Source organism: Nycticebus coucang, chromosome 1, assembly GCF_027406575.1.
Source record: "Nycticebus coucang isolate mNycCou1 chromosome 1, mNycCou1.pri, whole genome shotgun sequence".
Classification (NCBI taxonomy): domain Eukaryota; kingdom Metazoa; phylum Chordata; class Mammalia; order Primates; family Lorisidae; genus Nycticebus; species Nycticebus coucang.
The window spans coordinates 141,944,087-141,962,360 of record NC_069780.1 but is presented as its reverse complement, the minus strand read 5'-3'; the positions used below and the strand labels follow the sequence as shown (position 1 = coordinate 141,962,360).

The window sequence follows — 18,274 nt, the reverse complement described above, 5'->3', positions numbered from 1 at the left end:
TCTTCTACCCAGTCTAAGGAGTATTAAGTAGGGCTTTCTATAATATGGAGATCTGAAAACCACTCATATAATGTTTAGAACACAAAACGTCACACACTCCAGCCTGAGCAAGAATGAGACCCCATCTCTACTAAATATAGAAAAATTAGCCAGGTGTGGTGGTGGGCACCTGTAGTTCTGTCTACTTACCAAGGCAGGCTTGACGCCTGTAGTAGTGTTTACAGCGCCAACCACATGCACTGCTGGCAGGTTTGAACCCGGCCTGGGCCAGCTAAACAACAATAACAACTGCAACAAAAAAATATCCAGGCATTGTGGCAGGTGCCTCTAGTCCCAGCTACTTGGAAGGCTAAAAAGGCAAGAGAATCGCAAAAGCCCAAGAGTTTGAGGTTGCTTTGAGCTATGACGCCATAGCCCTCTAGCCTGAGGCCGCAGAGTGATACTCTGTCTCAATAAAACAAAAAAAAAAATCACACATGCACAATGGGTATCAGTCTATAATGTGTAATTTAACTATTTGATTTTGAATAGTTAAGCAATATAGAAATGAGTGCCCCAGAAAGGCATGTATTGAGTAAACAAAAGTAAGCAATTAGGGGGAGGAGCTAGGGAGAAATTGCTTGTCTTAAGGATCTCTTTATGTTTAATGAAAAAAATTTAAAAATATTTTTCCTTTCAAAGCTTAAGGTTTATTTTTACCTTTGATTCTTTTCCCTCGGTTATGATTTCCTGATGATTATTCCAAGTTTGTGAATAATTCAAAAGAATGAAATTTTTACCGCAATATAAGTACTTGGGGAGTTATTTTTCATGCTGCTCAGCTGCTATATTTTATTCTCACATAAATTTGAGGTTATTCTTGTAACCCCTCATCCAAAGGGACAGTTGACTTTGATTCTGCCTTAAGCTTTGGTGGGTCTTAATAATAATTCAGTGCATATGTAGTTTTCTTTCAGTGCTTTAAAAAAAATACCTCTATGTTTGCTTTCTAGACTGATTTTGCACGATTTAGTGGAACCAATGTGGAAACTGACTTTGTGGAGGTACCATCACAAATGCTGGAAAATTGGGTGTGGGACATTGATTCCCTCCGAAGATTGTCAAAACATTATAAAGACAGAAGCCCTATTACAGATGATCTGCTCGAAAAACTTGTTGCTTCTAGACTGGTCAACACAGGTATGATTGGCATTTTAGAGAAGGGGAATAAATTAGAATCACTTAATGCAGAATTGCTGGCATCTTCTATAGGACTTATTTTCTGGGCTGTGTCTTGTGACGGGCACCTGTCGTCCCAGCTACTCAGGAAGCTGAGGCAGGAGGATTGCTTGAGCCCAGGAGTTTGAAGTTGACATCATGGTGCCTGGGCAGCAAAGTGAGACTCTGATTCAAAAAAAAAGCACAGTTTATTTTCCATTTAATAATACGGTACCCCAAGAGTGCTAATATAAGTAGTGAAAAATGCTAAATACTACATATTGGAATTAGGAACCCTGGGATTATGTCTAAGAAAAAAACTACATCTTTTAAATCTTAAATAAAATGAGATATGTTGCTTCCATTTTGTGATGAATACTGCTGGAATTAGTTTTTGAAATCTGTGATCTTGACTTACTGGAACACATAGTTCTCTCCTCTCCAAGACATGCTCAAACATTCTTATGTTATTAGGTCTTTTGACTCTACGCCAGATTGTTTTGAGCAAAGTTGATCAGTCTCTCCATACCAACACGTCGCTTGATGCTGCAAGTGAATATGCCAAGTACTGCTCAGAAATTTTAGGTGTTGCAGCCACTCCAGGTATGGAAATACCGTGAGTTGAGTTCGTTTTTTCCCTGTGAAGCTCAGAGCATTCTCCTAACACTGCAGGGAGGCAGAGTTTGTCAGACACGTTGCCTAATTTGTTCCTGATTTCTGTAATCAGGCCATGACTTTCAGATGAGCATACTATGTCCTTATGAGTTACCCTGTTCAAATGGAAAGGTGGCTCCAGATTCACAGCATTTTAGTGTAATCAGGCGTGAGCAGTTGGCCTCCACCCCAGAGCTGAGGGAGCCCTTTGCATTTGGCTGCACCCTCCCTGCTCCTCCCTCCCTGGCTGTACCATGCTTTCTCTGTGATTTTCAATAAGAAATTGGGAAAGGAGGCATTTTTAGAAAGAAGCACTAATTTCTTCCTTGTTTCTGATTCAGCTTCTGAGAGCAGTTAAAGCATTTGACTACAAGTTTCTAACCTGAGATTTATGGGATTCGTTTATGTGTTGGCACATGTGCATGTGTGTATGTGTTTTTGTATATTTGTATTTTAAACCAAGATACCCTTGTGCATTTATATGTACGTGATAAGGTGAATTTTTTTCACCAAGGGAATTGTTACTATAATGAATCAGCCACATTTATAGAGATAATAAAGATAAGAATGGCCAGTTGAGTTAGTCTTTGCTCTTTACCTACTTTGGTGATCTGTTTATAGTAAACCATGGAGCAACTTTATGTGTCAATCCACTTTGACAAAATCCTTTATAAAGTAGCCCTATAGATACATTGAACTGGTAAAGACTTTTTGTTCAATAATCATCAACTTAAATCCCTTTCTGAGACATTTTAGGTATCAAGAGTTATGACAAAGGACAGGGTTGATATTATTTTTTAAAACACCGGAGTATTTAAGGGATAAGAAAGGACTGACTTTGGTTCTAAAACACTGAGCTATCTGATGGGTGTGGACAAAGCCTCTGAAACTATTGTTAGGCATTCCAGAGCTTAAGGACGAAACCAGCTCTGAGGTTGAGCCACCTGTAGGAGAGGAGTTTACAAACTTCTTGGCTGAGGACATATATAAACCAATGAGGTTGTGTGATTCACTCCCTTCTCCCACAGGTGGACTCCTCAGAGGGAAACCTTAGCTAACAGATAAAGTGATAATTAACACTTGCTATCACATTGATTGTCATGTATCTTTTTTTTAAAGGCACAAATATGCCAGCTACTTTTGGACATTTGGCAGGGGGATATGATGGCCAATATTATGGATATCTTTGGAGTGAAGTATTTTCCATGGACATGTTTTATAGCTGTTTTAAAAAAGAAGGGATAATGAATCCAGAGGTACTGTATTTTTTTCCTCCTTCTGTTAATTTTGTAGTTGCTCCCTCCCCATTTACTCCTAGTGTAAAATATGTATTATTCCTACATTTTAGAGTTAGAGGTTTAGTAACAACTTTAAGTCTTGTATTTTCTCAAATCATCATACATCATTAAGTTGCAGTGTACGGTTTTTTTTAAACCTAGTTCTATAGGTTTAAAAAAACCTACTTCATTTTCTTGCTTATTAACATTCCAATATATTGCATAATTTAAAAGTTCAAAGCTTTGTTTGTGCATTTGAGAATTTATAGCTGCTAGTTTTGACATGTTCCATACAATGTTTTAGTTTTATAGTTACAGGAGGTTGAGAAAGAAAGGTAAACTCCTTCCCAGTGTCAATGGTCTCTGTTTTGGTATTCTCTACACATTTCCTTGGTACACTTTCTGTGAGAGGCACTCATTTTCTGTGGCCTACCACAGAGTTTGTAACCTAAATGTCTGTAAGTAACTTAAGCTGCTCATTAACCTGAGCCATTCCTTTCTATGCACAGCAAACTGACCACCAGGTGGCTGCCAGACAAACCCTCCTGAGTCAGAGCCCCTGAATCCTCATGCTCTGCTCACTGAAATCGCAGCTGTCAGGTTATTTCTAAGGCTGATGTATTTTCTGAAATCACTATCAGGCTCTCTCTGTTTATTTCAACCAATTGATTGGTTCTCTAAGATTGTTGTTTGTTTTTGAGATAGGTTTACGCATATGTATTGAAATACATTGATGTAATTTAGATCACCATTCCCTTCCCTCCTCCCCCCTGATAAAACGCTTTCAAGATAGTATCATTTTATACTCACTGTCCTTTCCAGTCATTCCATTTCCCATCACACCCCACCCAGGCTGTTAATACCCTTTAAGCCTTCTTCCATTACGTGGCCAATGATTTACCATGGCACTGACTATTCTGATATCCTGATTACTGCCTGAACTTCAGTCAGTGCTTGGTCCCAGTTCCTTTACCATCTCGTTTAGTGATGGTGCTCTTAGAATTCAGAGCGCTCTGGAGGAGGTTGTATGTCCTTCAACAAAGTCACGCTCCCCAACCTGAACTGGACACCTGATATTGCCCTGTAGCCCTACTCCTTTCCGCTTACTGCTTCCCTCCAAGTCCCCACCACCTCTCTCCTCTGTCAGCAGTCTCTCTTCTTTAATAAAAAATTAAGATTGGCAGGTGTCGTCACTCATGTCTATAATCCTAGCACTTTAGGAGGCCAAGGCGGGTGGATTGTCGGAACTCAGGAGTTCCAGACCAGCCTGAGCAAGAGTGAGACCCCGTCTCTAAAACTAGCTGGGCATTGTGGCAGGCCCTTGTAGTCCCAGCTACTCAGGAGGCTCCCTTGAGCCCAAGAGTTTGAGGTTGCTGTGAGCTATGTATGACACCACAGCATTCTACCCAGCCAGGGTGACAAAGTAAGACTCTGTCTCAAAAAAAAAAAATGAAGATCATTACAAGTGAGTGCCTTCTTTCTTTCTTTCTTTCTTTCTTTTTTTTTTTTTTTGAGACAGTCTCACTTGCGCACTCTCAGTAGACTGCCATGGCGTCTTCAGCTCACAGCAACCTCAGACTCTTGGATTCAAGTGATCCTCTTGCCTCAGCCTCCCAAGTAGCTGGGATTACAAGTGCTCACTACAACACCCAGCTATCTTCATCTTTCTTTCTCTGTACTTCAGTGCTTACCTTCTTTTCTCCTATCTCAAAGGAGATGTATCTAATTCCAAGCCTTATTATCGGTTTGCCATCTTGGAAAAAAGTTGCTACTGACTTTGCTCACCCCCGTCAGTGCTACTTCTCTGTTCTTCCCTTCACAGCCCAATTTCTTGGTGTAAGACAGTCTTTTTAAACCTCAGTTTCCTGGCTTTTGCCTCCACCAACTGAATTGTAAAGTTACACTGATGACTCAGTCACTACTTCCAAAAGCCTCATGTACCTTTTTCTCCTCCCTGCTTCTTATTACTCTCTCTGTTGTAGCCCTTGGCTACTTTATACCCTAGAATGCAAATTTTTATTTTAAACCATGTTTAGAAAGCACATGTTATAAGTGATGATAAAATTTTTTTCTGTACTTTTTATGGAGGTTTTTGTTTATTTTTTTATATATATATACTGCATGGATTATTTTAGTAGTCAAATGCAATGTTTTTTTTTTGTTTGTTTTTGAGACAGAGCCTCAAGCTGTCGCCCTGGGTAGAATGCCAGGGCATCACAGCTCACAGCAACCTCCAACTCCTGGGCTCAAGTGATTCTCCTGCCTCCGCCTCCCAAGTAGCTGGGACTACAGGCGCCCGCCACAATGCCCGGCTCTTTTTTGGGTTGCAGCCATCATTGTTGTTTGGCGGGCCCGGGTGGATTCGAACCCACCAGCTCAGGTATATGTGGCTGACGCCTTAGCTGCTTGAGCCACAGGCACTGAGCCAAATGCAATGTTTTAAAGAGACAAAAGTTCCAGATATGAGGCAGTGCCTGTAACTCAAGGAGTAGGTCGCTGGTCTCATATGCTGGAGGTGGCAGGTTTAAACCCGACCCCGGCCAAAAACTGCAAAAAAAAAAAAAAGTTGCAGATATGTAAAGATATGATCATGACATCTTACTGGCCCTTAGTCGAGGAGGCTTTCTGCTGTAAGTGTGCATAACCTTCCTCAGTTGAGCCTTCCGTATTCACCTCTTCTGTGCTTCCACTCACGTGACCACATCTACGGTACCGTCTGTGGTTTACCTGATCTCTTCCCGCTGTCAAGGCAGCAGCCAAATTACTGATCGCAGTGGATCCCAAGGAACTTACAAGTCCAGTAGAAGCAATCCTTGCCATCATTCTTCTCTGTGCTTCCTTTTATTCTCAAGTTTCACAGCTTGGCAAGCAACCACGCTACTCTTAATTTCAGCAAAGGGGCTAGATTGAACTTGGAGAAAGCAAGATCCTAACAACTTAGAGTTAAGACTTGTGATATTAAAAACAGTTTTCAGTTTTACTAAAATTCTGGATTCGACAGTGCTATGTATATATCATTAGATGTTTTAGGCCAGAAGGCTGGTGTTAATCCCTTCCACTTCTACTTTTTTTTCCTAGTAAATGCTCTGGAGTGTCATGTCACTTCTTGCTCCCCTTCTGTCAGAGCAGCAGTGGACTTGGCTCCAGAGGTCAAGGAGAATCCCTTTGCTCCTCACCCTCATACCCTGCCCTGGGTGTGATACTGGTGGCCGATACTGTGCAGCTCTTCAAGTCACCAGTTTAGTCCCTTCTATAATGTATTATTTGTTTGTTTGTTTCTTTGTTTTTTAGGGAGAGTCATTTTGTGTTTTAACAAATATTTGTTCTAAAATAACACCTCACAAAATTCAAATACCCACTTATTAAATAATAATACTTTGGAACAACAATTTTATTCTGTAAAAAACAGATTGTTCTTGGAACTATGTTGTGATAAATAGAAAAATAACATTCTTCAAAGCAGTAAACCATACACTACTTATTTTATGCCATAACCAGAGAATTTTGTTACTAGCCAACACTGAAAAAGATGGCATTACCTTGGGTAGTTTCAGATTCTGTGCATTTGCTTTAGTCTCAGATGTCCTTGGTGGTTGGTTACTTTACCAGATATATAAACAGTATGAAAATTTGAATTTTTATGGTGTAAAATAATATTCAGTTTGATCTGAGAAGCAGAGCAATGAAAATATCTCATGTAGACATCATTGTCTCATCATTTTAAGAAGAAAGCAGGATGGCCCTTCAAAGAGTCAGGTCCTGCTCTGTTAGTCTCCAAGCACTAGAGAGGCTGAGACCTGAGAGATCACATTTTGCTGACATTATTGGTCATGTAGTACAGAAGCCCATCTGCAGGCTTTCTCTCTGTAACCTCTTGCCATCCTGCAAAGCCCAGGGTCTACACCGAGAACCATTTCGGACCTTAGGAAGCAGAACTGTAGAAAGTATGCTGCTTGCTGGGAAAACAATAATAGGAAGGGTCAACTATAAACCTGAAGCCTTCTGAATAACAAACAGTAGCAGTGGGATATTCTATGGAACAGTTATTTCGTTCTGTTGCGAGGGTCTCTATCAAAGTATTAGACCTGGCTGCTTACCTGTAGTAGCCTGGAATTTTGCTGCCTCTGGTTTGTCTGTAATTTTTTATGTTATTCTTTGTAGTAAATAGATATCACATCTTACCCTTTAGTTAGTTAAATATTACTAAACTCTTTGTTTCTAGAAGTACATGGAGAAATTGTCTCATTATCAGACATATTTTTCATTTCCCCAACTATTCTCTTAAATAACTATGGAAGGGAACTGCTTGGGATTAACACTTTTCCAGCAAGCTTCGAGGAGCTATTTAAGGATATTTTAAGGTCACTGATTGTAATTTAAAAATTTAACAACTAATCATAGTGTTGAAAGAATGGGAGCTTTTTAACTAGGGCCATTTCTTTTTATAAGGCAACTTCATTATGGGAAAATTTCCTAAGAGGTAATAGACGTTGTGGATTCAAAGGCAAGTATATTGTTAAGGCAATATTATCTTCCTCCTCTTTTGCATTTGGAGAAATTGCTAAGCTTTGTTTCTTTCATCAATGAAAAGAGAAAAACCACAAAGTGTCACTTCTGAAATCCCAACAAAGTCATGATAGTTAACTGTATTTCAGTCTGTAGTACCATAAGGAAGTTGCTAGAAAGATCTTACATGCAATAACAGCCACAGAAACATAAATTATCTTGTTTAAACTTGAAAGGACTTGCTCTACAGATAATTTATCATATAAAGCTAAGTATTCCAGTGCTCTTCAAACAGAATCCATGGCCCAATTCCTGCCATAATGTTTTGCTCAAGGTGAATATGAGATTGCCTCTCTGAAGGTTCTTACAAATGGATTTGATTTTTTCTACTTCAGCTCTCCTGATCAACCCCCAGACAGCTGATTTTTCTTATACCTCAACCTTTTCTAACAGCCTTAAGTTTTGCCTGATATGAGGGTTCAAGGAAGGATATGGGATTGATTTACAACGTACTTCTTGAATATTTACAAGGCCAGACCTTCTAAGTCTTGAATCTCAACCAGCTGGAAGCAGCTTTTCTTCCTTTGTGTTCTTATAGCTCTTCTTTGTGTTTCTCTTAGAGCCATAATAATCTGCCTGTTTAACTGTTTATTTCTCTTTTTATTCAGATCTGTGTTCCCTTTCTCTGCTTCAAAGTGTTTGATTAAATACTGTTGACGTGTGTGTTCCTTGGACCTAGTTAGTGGTTCCCCCCACCTACTTCTACTTCTCTACGCTGTCCGCCACCCCCAGCCCTGCATGTACTTTTTTTCTGCTGACCTCCTCCTTTCCCATAAATAAAGATTTATCCTTTTCTGCTTCAGGTTTCCAGAGGCCTGTCATAATCAGGCAACAATTCATACTGCTCTTCTTGCTTTTTACCTCCCTGACTACCAGCGTGGTCTTTCTCTCCTTCTCTCCTTCATTGTTATCAAAGGTATTCTCCCCACCCCCCACCAGGATCTCCCCACCCTCATAGAAAACACAGGGTGTGCTCTTTGAGGGAGTTGTGGGCTGTGGAAGGAAAGGTTTCAAAGTCCAGTTTTAAAGCAGCCCAGTGAGCTTTGTCATGTGCTGATCACCGTGACCTGTCCTGGGCTGGGTGCTCCCTGCCCTCGTGCTTATCTCTCCATGTAGGAAGGAGACAACTCCAGCCAGGCTCCCCAGAGTCAGCCACAATGAGGAGGCAAGGTGGGAGCTGATGAGAGCTTATATGTGCTGCTTCAGAGACACCCCAGATAGCAGGAGACCCAATCTGTTTCTCATTTATATGTTCTCTTTGCTGATAGATGATGGGCATCCTTCATTTGAATAATTATGATTGCTATTAAAGTATTATCTCAAAGGGTGCATATCCTTGGATAAAGTGAGTGCCTAAGTAAATGCCTTACCTTACCTACCTAATACTCCTACTGAATTATATATTCCATTTCTTACTAATAAGGAGGGGCAGTCTCCTGTGCTTTTTCTCTAGCTTTATTAGGAGACAGAACTAATTTTAAAGAAATGCCAAACCAGGAATGCATTTCCCTGAACTGTACCTGTGCATGAGTGACTGAACTTCAGGGGAGTGTCAAAGGAAGGGAAATGAAAGGACCAGTAAGGTTTATTAAAAAGTGGTGTATACCAGGTATTATTCTAGGGAGTGGACATTATATTAACATCTCCTCTAATCAGGGAGAGGAGAAACAGGGCAAGGCAGGCATATTCCCATTTAACAGATGAGGAAACCAAGACCAAGAGTCAAACCTTGGCCTGACTCTGAATGCCTGATCTTATTTTAGAAACCATCAGTATTAGCCGGGCGTTGTGGCGGGCGCCTGTAGTCCCAGCTGCTCGGGAGGCTGAGGCAAGAGAATCGCGTAAGCCCAAGAATTAGAGGTTGCTGTGAGCCGTGTGACATCATGGCACTCTACCCTACGGCAGTACAGTGAGACTCTGTCTCTAAAAAAAAAAAAAAAAAATGAAAGAAAGAAACCATCAGTGTTAGAAGACTTGTACAGTTGCCAAGAGATATGTGCTAATCTTCTAGGATTAAAAACCACAGAGGTAACTGACGCTGAGTTTTCTTCAGAGGCTAGCTAATAGGAGCTTTTATTCCCTGCAGATCCTCCTGAAGGATGCTGGTAAATGAAAAATACTAGCAGTTATCTTAGCACTTCTCTTCCCGCTTCTCTTACCATTAAAGTTTCTTTATACAGGGCCAGGTGTGGTGGCCCACGCCTGTAATCCCAGCACTCTGGGAGGCCATGGTGGGTGGATTGCTTGAGCTCAGGAGTTTGAGACCAGCCTGGGCAAGAGTGAGACCCTGTCTCTAAAACTAGCCAGGCGTTGTGGTGGGCGCCTGTAGTCCCAGCTACTCAGGAGGCTGAGGCAAGGGAGTCGCTTGAGCCCAAGAGTCTAAGGTTGCTATGAGATATGATGCCACAGCACTCTACCCAGGGTGACAAAGTGATACTCTGTCTCAAAAAAAAAAATTTTTTTTTTCTTTATAGTATAAACAACGTATGGCAAAGACTCCTCCACCTATGGCATACAACTTCTGTATCATACTGTCTCACCCAGAGAGTCTGGAACCTTCCTAAAACACAAAGATTCACTTAACTATATTTTTTCTTAAGAAAAGCAAGACACTGTTACCCAATATGACTCTTAAACTCTTCTCAAAACTTCGTTGCAAAGGAAATGAAACTATTAAAAGGCCATAGCTCTATAATTCAGGAAATTGAATCAACTTGTTTGGAGCCATAAGCAGAGGAAGACTTCAGCTGTGCTGAGACACGTATTGTGAGACTGCACTGCACAGTGCCCTGCTCCAACTGCACTCCACAGTGCCCTTCTCTCTTGGTGCAGCTCTAAATTTACTTGCTAAATTTCTGTCCTTTAACTCTCCTTCTGGATGGGAACCTCTGTGGAAAGCTGGCTTCAGGCAGCCATCTTGTCTCTGCCCCCACGGTGCCCTGCTCCGAAAGGATTTTGCCATTCAGAGGGGTCGGGAGCTTTCTCTTTACAACTATGTACCTCCTCAACTGTGCATTTTTATTTACTACCTAAAATTATAGTTCTCTTCACAAAGTAAGAATACTTTGTCAGATGTTAGCAACTAGGGTGATTTTTTAAAACTTTTTTTTTTTTCTTTTTTTTTGTAGAGGCAGAGTCTCACTGTACGGCCCTTGGGTAGAGTGCTGTGGCGTCACACGGCTCACAGCAACCTCTAACTCCTGGGCTTCCGCGATTCTCTTGCCTCAGCCTCCCGAGCAGCTGGGACTACAGGCGCCCACCACAAGATTTTTTTTTTTTTTTTTTTACAAACAATACGAAGGCTTTATTTAACACTTGCAGATCATCCTTGTTAAGCCAAGTGGTCGCAACTGTAACGTCCAGGACACAGCAGCCAAGTTCAGCGTAGCCTCCGAGCTTCTCTCTCCGACTCTAACAGGGTGAGCACGTCACCCTCGCGTACGGGGCCTTTTACATTGCGAATGATGGAGCGGCTTGTGTCGTCCATAAATTCCACGCGCACCTGCGTGCACTGTCCCTGAGAGCCGGTCCTGCCCAGCACCTTGGTAACCCGGGCCAGCTTTATTGGCTGCACGCGGCTGGTGTCCATGATGGCTGCAAAGCGGAAAGGCGGCTGTCGGGCCGGCTGAGAAAACCGCCACAAGATTTTTTAAAACTTTTATTTATATTTTCTTTTTGCAGTTTTTGGCTGGGACTGGGCTTGAACCCACCACCTCCAGCATATGGGGCCAGCACCCTACCCCTTTGAGCCACAGGCACCGCCCTTTTATTTAGATTTTCATTAATAGTTCTATAATACTTGTAGAATGAATGTCTTTTTACTAGGCAAAAGATATCTTTTTTTTTTTTTTGAGACAGAGTCTCACTTTGTCATCCTCAGTAGAGTGCTATGACATCACAGCTCACAGCAACCTCTAACTCTGGGGCTTAGACGATTCTCTTGCCTCAGCCTCCTGAGTAGCTGAGACTACAGGTGCCCACCACAACGCCCAACTATTTTTTAGAAATGGAGTCTCACTCTTGCTCAGGCTGGTCTTGAACATGTAAGCTCAAGCAGTCCAATCTCCTTGGCCTCCCAGAGTGCTAGGATTACAGGTGTAAGCCACCACACCCAGCCTTGAGCCTTAATAATTTTTGCAGATAAACATTATCAAGGTTAAAAATTTGGTACATGAGACTCATTACACTGTTGTCTATAGTATTATATTTTTTCTGTAATAAAATGTTTAAAATATTCATACAATTCTGCAGAAAAGCTTAAGTCACATTTTCTAAGTTCTTCCTGTCCTGCTACACCAGACAGCACAGTCTTTCCTTGCTCTATTCACTAATTTAACGCTTCTCAAATTTAGGCACATTTGGGCACTGAAAGAGAAAGGAGTTAATTATGGTTGGATTCAAGAGATCTGATATACTCCTTATAATAATAAAGTGTACCACAAAATACCCATCACTGGCTGGGTGTGTTGGCTCATGCCTGTAATCCTAGCACTTTGGGAGGCTAAGGCAGGTGGATTGCTTGAGCTCAGGAGTTCAAGAGCAGCCTGAGCAAGAGCGAGACCACGCTGTCTCTACTAAAAATAGAAAAATTAGCTAGGTGTTGGGGCGGGCACCTGTAATACCAGCTACTCAGGAGGCTGAGGCATAAAGATCACTTGAGCCCAGGAGTTTGAGGTTGCTGTCAGCCATGACGCCACAGCACGCTGCCAGGTGACAAAGTGAGACTTTGTCTCAAAAAAAAAAGAATAGCCATCACTGCATTTTAGGTTCTAGATAGCTGCCATAACAGTAATGAACTGGTACAGACCAAGCAAGAATGACACAGCTTTTCTTTTCTTTCTTTTTTTTTTTTTTTCTGACACATCTTTTATTTTCTAAAGCAAATTGAATCTAACTCCAAGCCCTCATCACTGGAGTTTTCAGGAAGTCCAATATCAATGATTATAAGCCCTCTCTTTTCTGAAAATTTATTCAAAACTTATAAATAGGGTAACACAACTACTGTGTGCCTTTTCAGTATCAAACTAGAACCCTGTCAGACCTGTCCGTGGGGTGGCCAGCTGTGCTTGCTGAGCGCTTGAAATGAGCCTAGGGCAGCAGCAGAACTGAATTGAGACGTGCCATAAATGTAAAAACACACTGGAGTTTGAGCACTTCAATCAATAACCCAAAAAACCTCAATAATTTGATAATATTGTGGACACAGCAGTTTAAGTAAAATATTTTATTAAAATTTTACCTATTTTTTTTTAACTTTTTAAAATGTGGTTAGTAGAAAATTCAAAGTTATATATGTGTCTCGTGTTATGCTTCTACCATACAGTGCTGCCTGAGTTTCTGAGAAGGTAACTTTGACTAATTATTGACTCCTGATTAGGGTCCAGATTGTGAAATTAGATGATTAATAAATTTCCAATTATTTCCATTCATAAGCAAAGAATAACCCCCAAAGTTTTGGTTTTATGGCCCTGCAGGACATTAGTTTTTTCTCTAACTTGGTAGATTATATCTATGTTTTATTTCCTGGACAGTTTAACTAGATTTACCTCTGATACAAGATTTTGTAACAAGAAAACTTTTTTTCTTTTTTAAATGGACTCTTGCTTTGTTGCCGTCGTAGAGTGCCGTGGTGTCACAGCTCACAGCAACCTCAAATTCTTGGGCCTAAGCGATTCTCTTCCCTCAGCCTCCCAAGTTGCTGGGACTATAGGTGCCCGCCACAACACCCAGCTATTTTTGTTGTTGTTGTTATTATTGTCATTGTTGTTTGGCAGGCCTTGGCCAGGTTGGAACCCACCAGCCCTGGTGCATGTGGCCAACACTCTAACCACTAAGCTACCAGGCACCAAGCCAGAAAACTCTTATTATAAGTCAAAAGTTAGATTACTTTAGTGTCTGGAATTCTCCAGCTCTTTTTGTATTCAAAAAAATGATTAGTCCTATTAATCAAATGATATAATTGATACAAATGTAAGAGTTTCTCTGTGAACTCTTTACTTTATGCCTGTGTTTAGAATTACACTTCATTCAATTCTTTCATTTTGCTTCCCTAAAAGGACAGTAAAAGGGAAGTAGAAATAGTGAATAATGCTAATGCTAAATAACAAGTTTTTTCTTTCACTTTGTCTGTACATGTTTATGTAAATAAAAGCAGAGGCACTGTGATAGGCTTTAAAATTCCAGACCTCCATTCTCAAAAAAAATAAATAAATAGGGTGGCGCCTGTGCTTACTGAGGCGGCCCTCAGTGAACAGGGTGCTGGCCCCATATACCGAGGGTGGCGGGTTCAAACCCGGCCCCGGCCGAACTACAACCAAAAAATAGCCGGGCGTTGTAGCGGGCGCCTGTAGTCCCAGCTACTCGGGAGGCTGAGGCAGGAGAATCGCCTAGGCCCAGGAGTTGGAGGTTGCTGTGAGCTGTGTGAGGCCACAGCACTCTACAGAGGGCGATAAAGTGAGACTCTGTCTCTACAAAAAAATAAATAAATAAATAAATAAATAAATTTAAGGTCCTCATTCCCAGCACCGGGCCCAGAAAAATGTCTTACCCTTTACTCTGGAGCATGAGGTACCCTCCCTTGCCCCATTCACAAGGAGGAGGTTTTGGGGATTTTGTTGTTTGTTTGTTTTTTAATCTTATGAGCCCTTCATGAAAGTAGCCAAAGCTATTTGACAGTAGCTGTGCTTCTGTTTCCAGGTATACAGAACCCCTCTTTGTAGCCTTCTTTTTTGGGGTTTTTTTTAGTAAACATTTTATTAAAAAAATCAAAAAACGTACAATCAAGCATTTTTTTTTTTTATAGAGACAGAGTCTCACTTTACTGCCCTCGGTAGAGTGCCATGGCATCACATGGCTCACAGCAACCTCCAGCTCTTAGGCTTACGTGATTCTCTTGCCTCAGCCTCCCGAGTAGCCGTGACCACAGGCGCCCGCCACAATGCCCGGTTATTTTTTTGTTGCAGTTTGGCCGGGGCTGGGTTTGAACCCGCCACCCTTGGCATATGGGGCCGGTGCCCTACTCACTAAGCTACAGGCGCCACCCGCCTTTTTTTTTTTTTTTTTTAGAGATAGAGTTTCACTTTATGGCCCTCGGTAGAGTGCCGTGGCATCACACAGCTCACAGCAACCTCCAACTCCTGGGCTTAAGCGATTCTCTTGCCTCAACCTCCCAAGCAGCTGGGACTACAGGCGCCCGCCACAACGCCCGGCTATTTTTTGGTTGCAGTTCAGCCGGGGCCGGGTTTGAACCTGCCACCCTCGGTATATGGGGCTGGAGCCTTACCGACTGAGCCACAGGCGCCGCCCCTATAATCAAGCATTTTACATAATGCATACATTCTTTTCATTTTATTTATTTTTATTTTTATTTTTATTTATTGTTGGGGATTCATTGAGGGTACAAGAAACCAGGTTACACTGATTGCATTTGTTAGGTAAAGTCCCTCTTACAATCATGTCTTGTAGCCTTCTTGAACACTGGCTTTGCTAGGCCTTTTGAATCACATTTGGGATAGGATAACGAAGAGGAATGTGTTGTATATTCCACATGGCTATTTTTTGTTTGTTTATGTTGTCAGCTCACTCCTGAGAATCTAAGAACAGTGTATAAGACCTGAAGTTTTAAGCTCCAACTCACTTAGCTACCAAAATTAACAAATGCCACGGGGCTGTAGCACAGCCAGAAGAGAGCATCTCGGCAGAATAAAGCTCAGGTCCCTCTCCCTTCACCTCTACCCCTTTTTCTTTTGCATCTAGAGATTTAGAAAACTGCTATAATCGTGAAGTATTAGTCATATGTTTTTATTTTATTAGGTTGGAATGAAATACAGAAACCTAATCCTGAAACCTGGGGGATCTCTGGACGGCATGGACATGCTCCAGAATTTCCTGAAACGTGAGCCAAACCAGAAAGCATTCCTAATGAGTCGAGGCCTGCATGCTTCGTAAACCGGGGATCTTTGGTAGCAGTCCATGTCTGGAGGACAAGTCGACATTGCCATGTGTTACTGGCCTGGAAACTGAAGGGAGTTTTGCAAGTGAAAATTTAGATTTTTATTGACTTTTGTTTTGTAATTTTAAGAATTACAAAGATGTAAATGAAATTATAAATATTATGACCTAAGAAAAGACCCACTAGAAAGTAATTGTACCATAGAATTTCATAAGAATGGATTTGATTTCTTTTTATAAAAGTTTCATATGAATGTAATTTGATTTTTTTACTATTATAATCTAAACAATATAATGTGAGAGGGCTAAAGATTTTTAAATTGAATCATATACATGACATTATTTGATCCTCTTGTATCTTGATGTTTTGTACTTTGGATTTCTGGACCGGTAAATGAATCATCAAATTCCTCTGATGAATATTTTCTCAGAGCCCTGTGTCAACTTTGATCCTCTGTCTCACACCAAGGTGTGACCGCTCCTTTGCCTGCATACCTCAAGGCCAGGGGACTACGCCTCAGTAATGCATTTATCTTTGTGTATCAGACCTCAGGATCCCCAACTTTTGCCACACTTAAATTATGTTCCTCCTTTTGAGTTTGTCTTTTCTGTCTAAAGTCCAGTCAGAGAATTTTTAAGAATTACGTGTTTCAACTAGACTCGTATAATGGATATTGCAAGTTTTTATATCTTGTGTTAGAGAATTTCGTATCTTGTATTGGAGGCTCATTTCCACTTCAGCGAGTCTTTTGGCATATTTGCCAATTAGAACACTTCGGCAAGTCCAAGCATATTTTTCTGTTCTCTGTAGAGACTTAGCCTCCTTTCCTGTCCATATCACACAAAGTGGCAGGTATACAGACATGTCACAGGGGCTCTATAGAGTCCATGGAAGACAGCTGAAGCTGTATGGAGCATAAGGAGTTCAAAAACTCCAGAAGAAGAGTGGGTTCTGGGCAGAAGCATTTGAAGACAGCTGCTTCCAAATGTTATATGTGTGCTGAAACTCAACCATGGGAAGCAGGCTCTCCGTAGCCTGTCTTGTCTGGTGATAAGTGAATCTTTGGGTGTCTCTTTAACTCTGTCTATTATGGGCCTAAATTCCAGTTCTGCAGCTATCAGTAAATTCACAGTATTTATTTTTCCTTAAGGAGTCTATTCAATAAGGAAACAGACCAGGATAATAAAACATTTTGAATATACTTTACATAGGTCTTCAGGGCATTTTCCAATGCATACCTGAGGCATGACTTTGCTGGCTAGAATCTTCCTGTTCTGTAGTCTAAATGGACTTTGTGCTAAATAAAAAATTATTATGTTACATAATAAAATTATAGACAGGAGGGAAAATCAAGAGCTATCACAACACACAAGGAAATTCTAAAATTATAATTGCCAAGTAAATACCTTAAACATCCATGGAAAATCCTATCCTCCCTTGTCAGATAATTTGCCCAGCCCATCTCTACCCCACACTCAATGTCACTCTTCTGGTACCCAAAGCTGTTTTGGTGATCTTAGCAACCCGTGGTAGTTTTCTCTTACCTTTTTTCCCCGCCAGACTCTTCTGTTTTCCCCAGACAGGAAAACTCTCTTCAGCTATTTCTATTGCCCATTGTGTCACCTTGACAATAACTCAACCATTTGAATCTCATTTCACATGGAAAAACTAATAATTGGTGTGGAAAAGGCTGCACACAATAAACTTACATTATTATCATGAGAATGAACTGGCATTTCTTTCATACTTCAGTGCTAAAACTGAAAAGCATAAAATGAAAGTGTTGCGGTGTTCATTTTATTTAGGGTCTACCTCTAATATTTAAAATCTACCAAAGAACAACAACAAAATAAAGTACTCATGCACACACAAAAAAAATTTTAGCGTAATTCAAGAGTAATAATTTATTTTTTTAAAGCCTTTTTGAAATTGGCCATCTATCTACTTGTTCTTTTTTCCAGATCAGAGCATCACTGAGATGCTCTGAATTGTGCATAATCATAAAAATTGTTATTTGTTAAACTTGTACTTCAGATTTATGGACTGACTCGCATGTAATGAACTGTCTCTTGGTTATTAATCCAAAAGACATAGGCCTGTTTCAGGTTTGTTTCAGACATTACTATATTGGAAAGGATAAGTTTCTAAACATTGTATGCTAATTAATAGTAGGCATGATTCCTAAAAGTTTTAATTTTAAATGCTACAGAGTAGAGAATGTAAAGTCCTGATGTTATTCCTCCCTCTAGCAGAAATATTGCATGTTACCGAGATAGACAGCATCTATTTATTTTTAGATAAATACCTAAAAATCATCTTGAAGAGTTACCACCTAAGCTACTTCAGCCAGCATCTTCCCTTTCTTAAGCTAATGTGATGAAATATGGGTATATGCTGCTTTTTAGCTAACTGTATAAGAAGCCAAATTTGAAAAAAATAGCTCTTGGAAAAAAAGATATTGATGTGGTATTTGTACTGTAAATGCCTTCACTATTCTAGTAAGGAATGACTTAATTTTCTACTCTTTTGCCTCGAGCCTGTGTATATGAATTAAAGGTCCATGGAGATCCTACCTCCCCACTGGATAGCTGGTTTGCATATGACCATTTGTTCTTTCTCTGTCATACAC

The 18,274-nt window shown here is 40.7% G+C and overlaps 2 protein-coding genes across 2 annotated transcripts in view; one reads left to right on the top strand and one right to left on the bottom strand.

Moving 5' to 3' along the window:
• NLN (neurolysin) overlaps nt 1–16,059 on the top strand; it is a 112,966-nt gene extending 96,907 nt beyond the window's left edge. The window contains exons 10-13 of the mRNA XM_053589708.1: nt 993–1,179; nt 1,672–1,800; nt 2,971–3,107; nt 15,507–16,059. Coding sequence (XP_053445683.1) covers nt 993–1,179; nt 1,672–1,800; nt 2,971–3,107; nt 15,507–15,641 — 588 coding nt within the window. The 3' untranslated portion in view covers nt 15,642–16,059. The remainder of the gene's footprint in view (nt 1–992; nt 1,180–1,671; nt 1,801–2,970; nt 3,108–15,506) is intronic.
• On the bottom strand, nt 10,984–11,322 carry LOC128584694 (40S ribosomal protein S28). Its single transcript, XM_053589808.1, has one exon. The coding sequence runs from the start codon at nt 11,281–11,283 to the stop codon at nt 11,074–11,076; it is 210 nt and encodes a 69-aa protein (XP_053445783.1). The 5' UTR covers nt 11,284–11,322; the 3' UTR covers nt 10,984–11,073.
• Nucleotides 16,060–18,274: the final 2,215 nt, after the last annotated feature.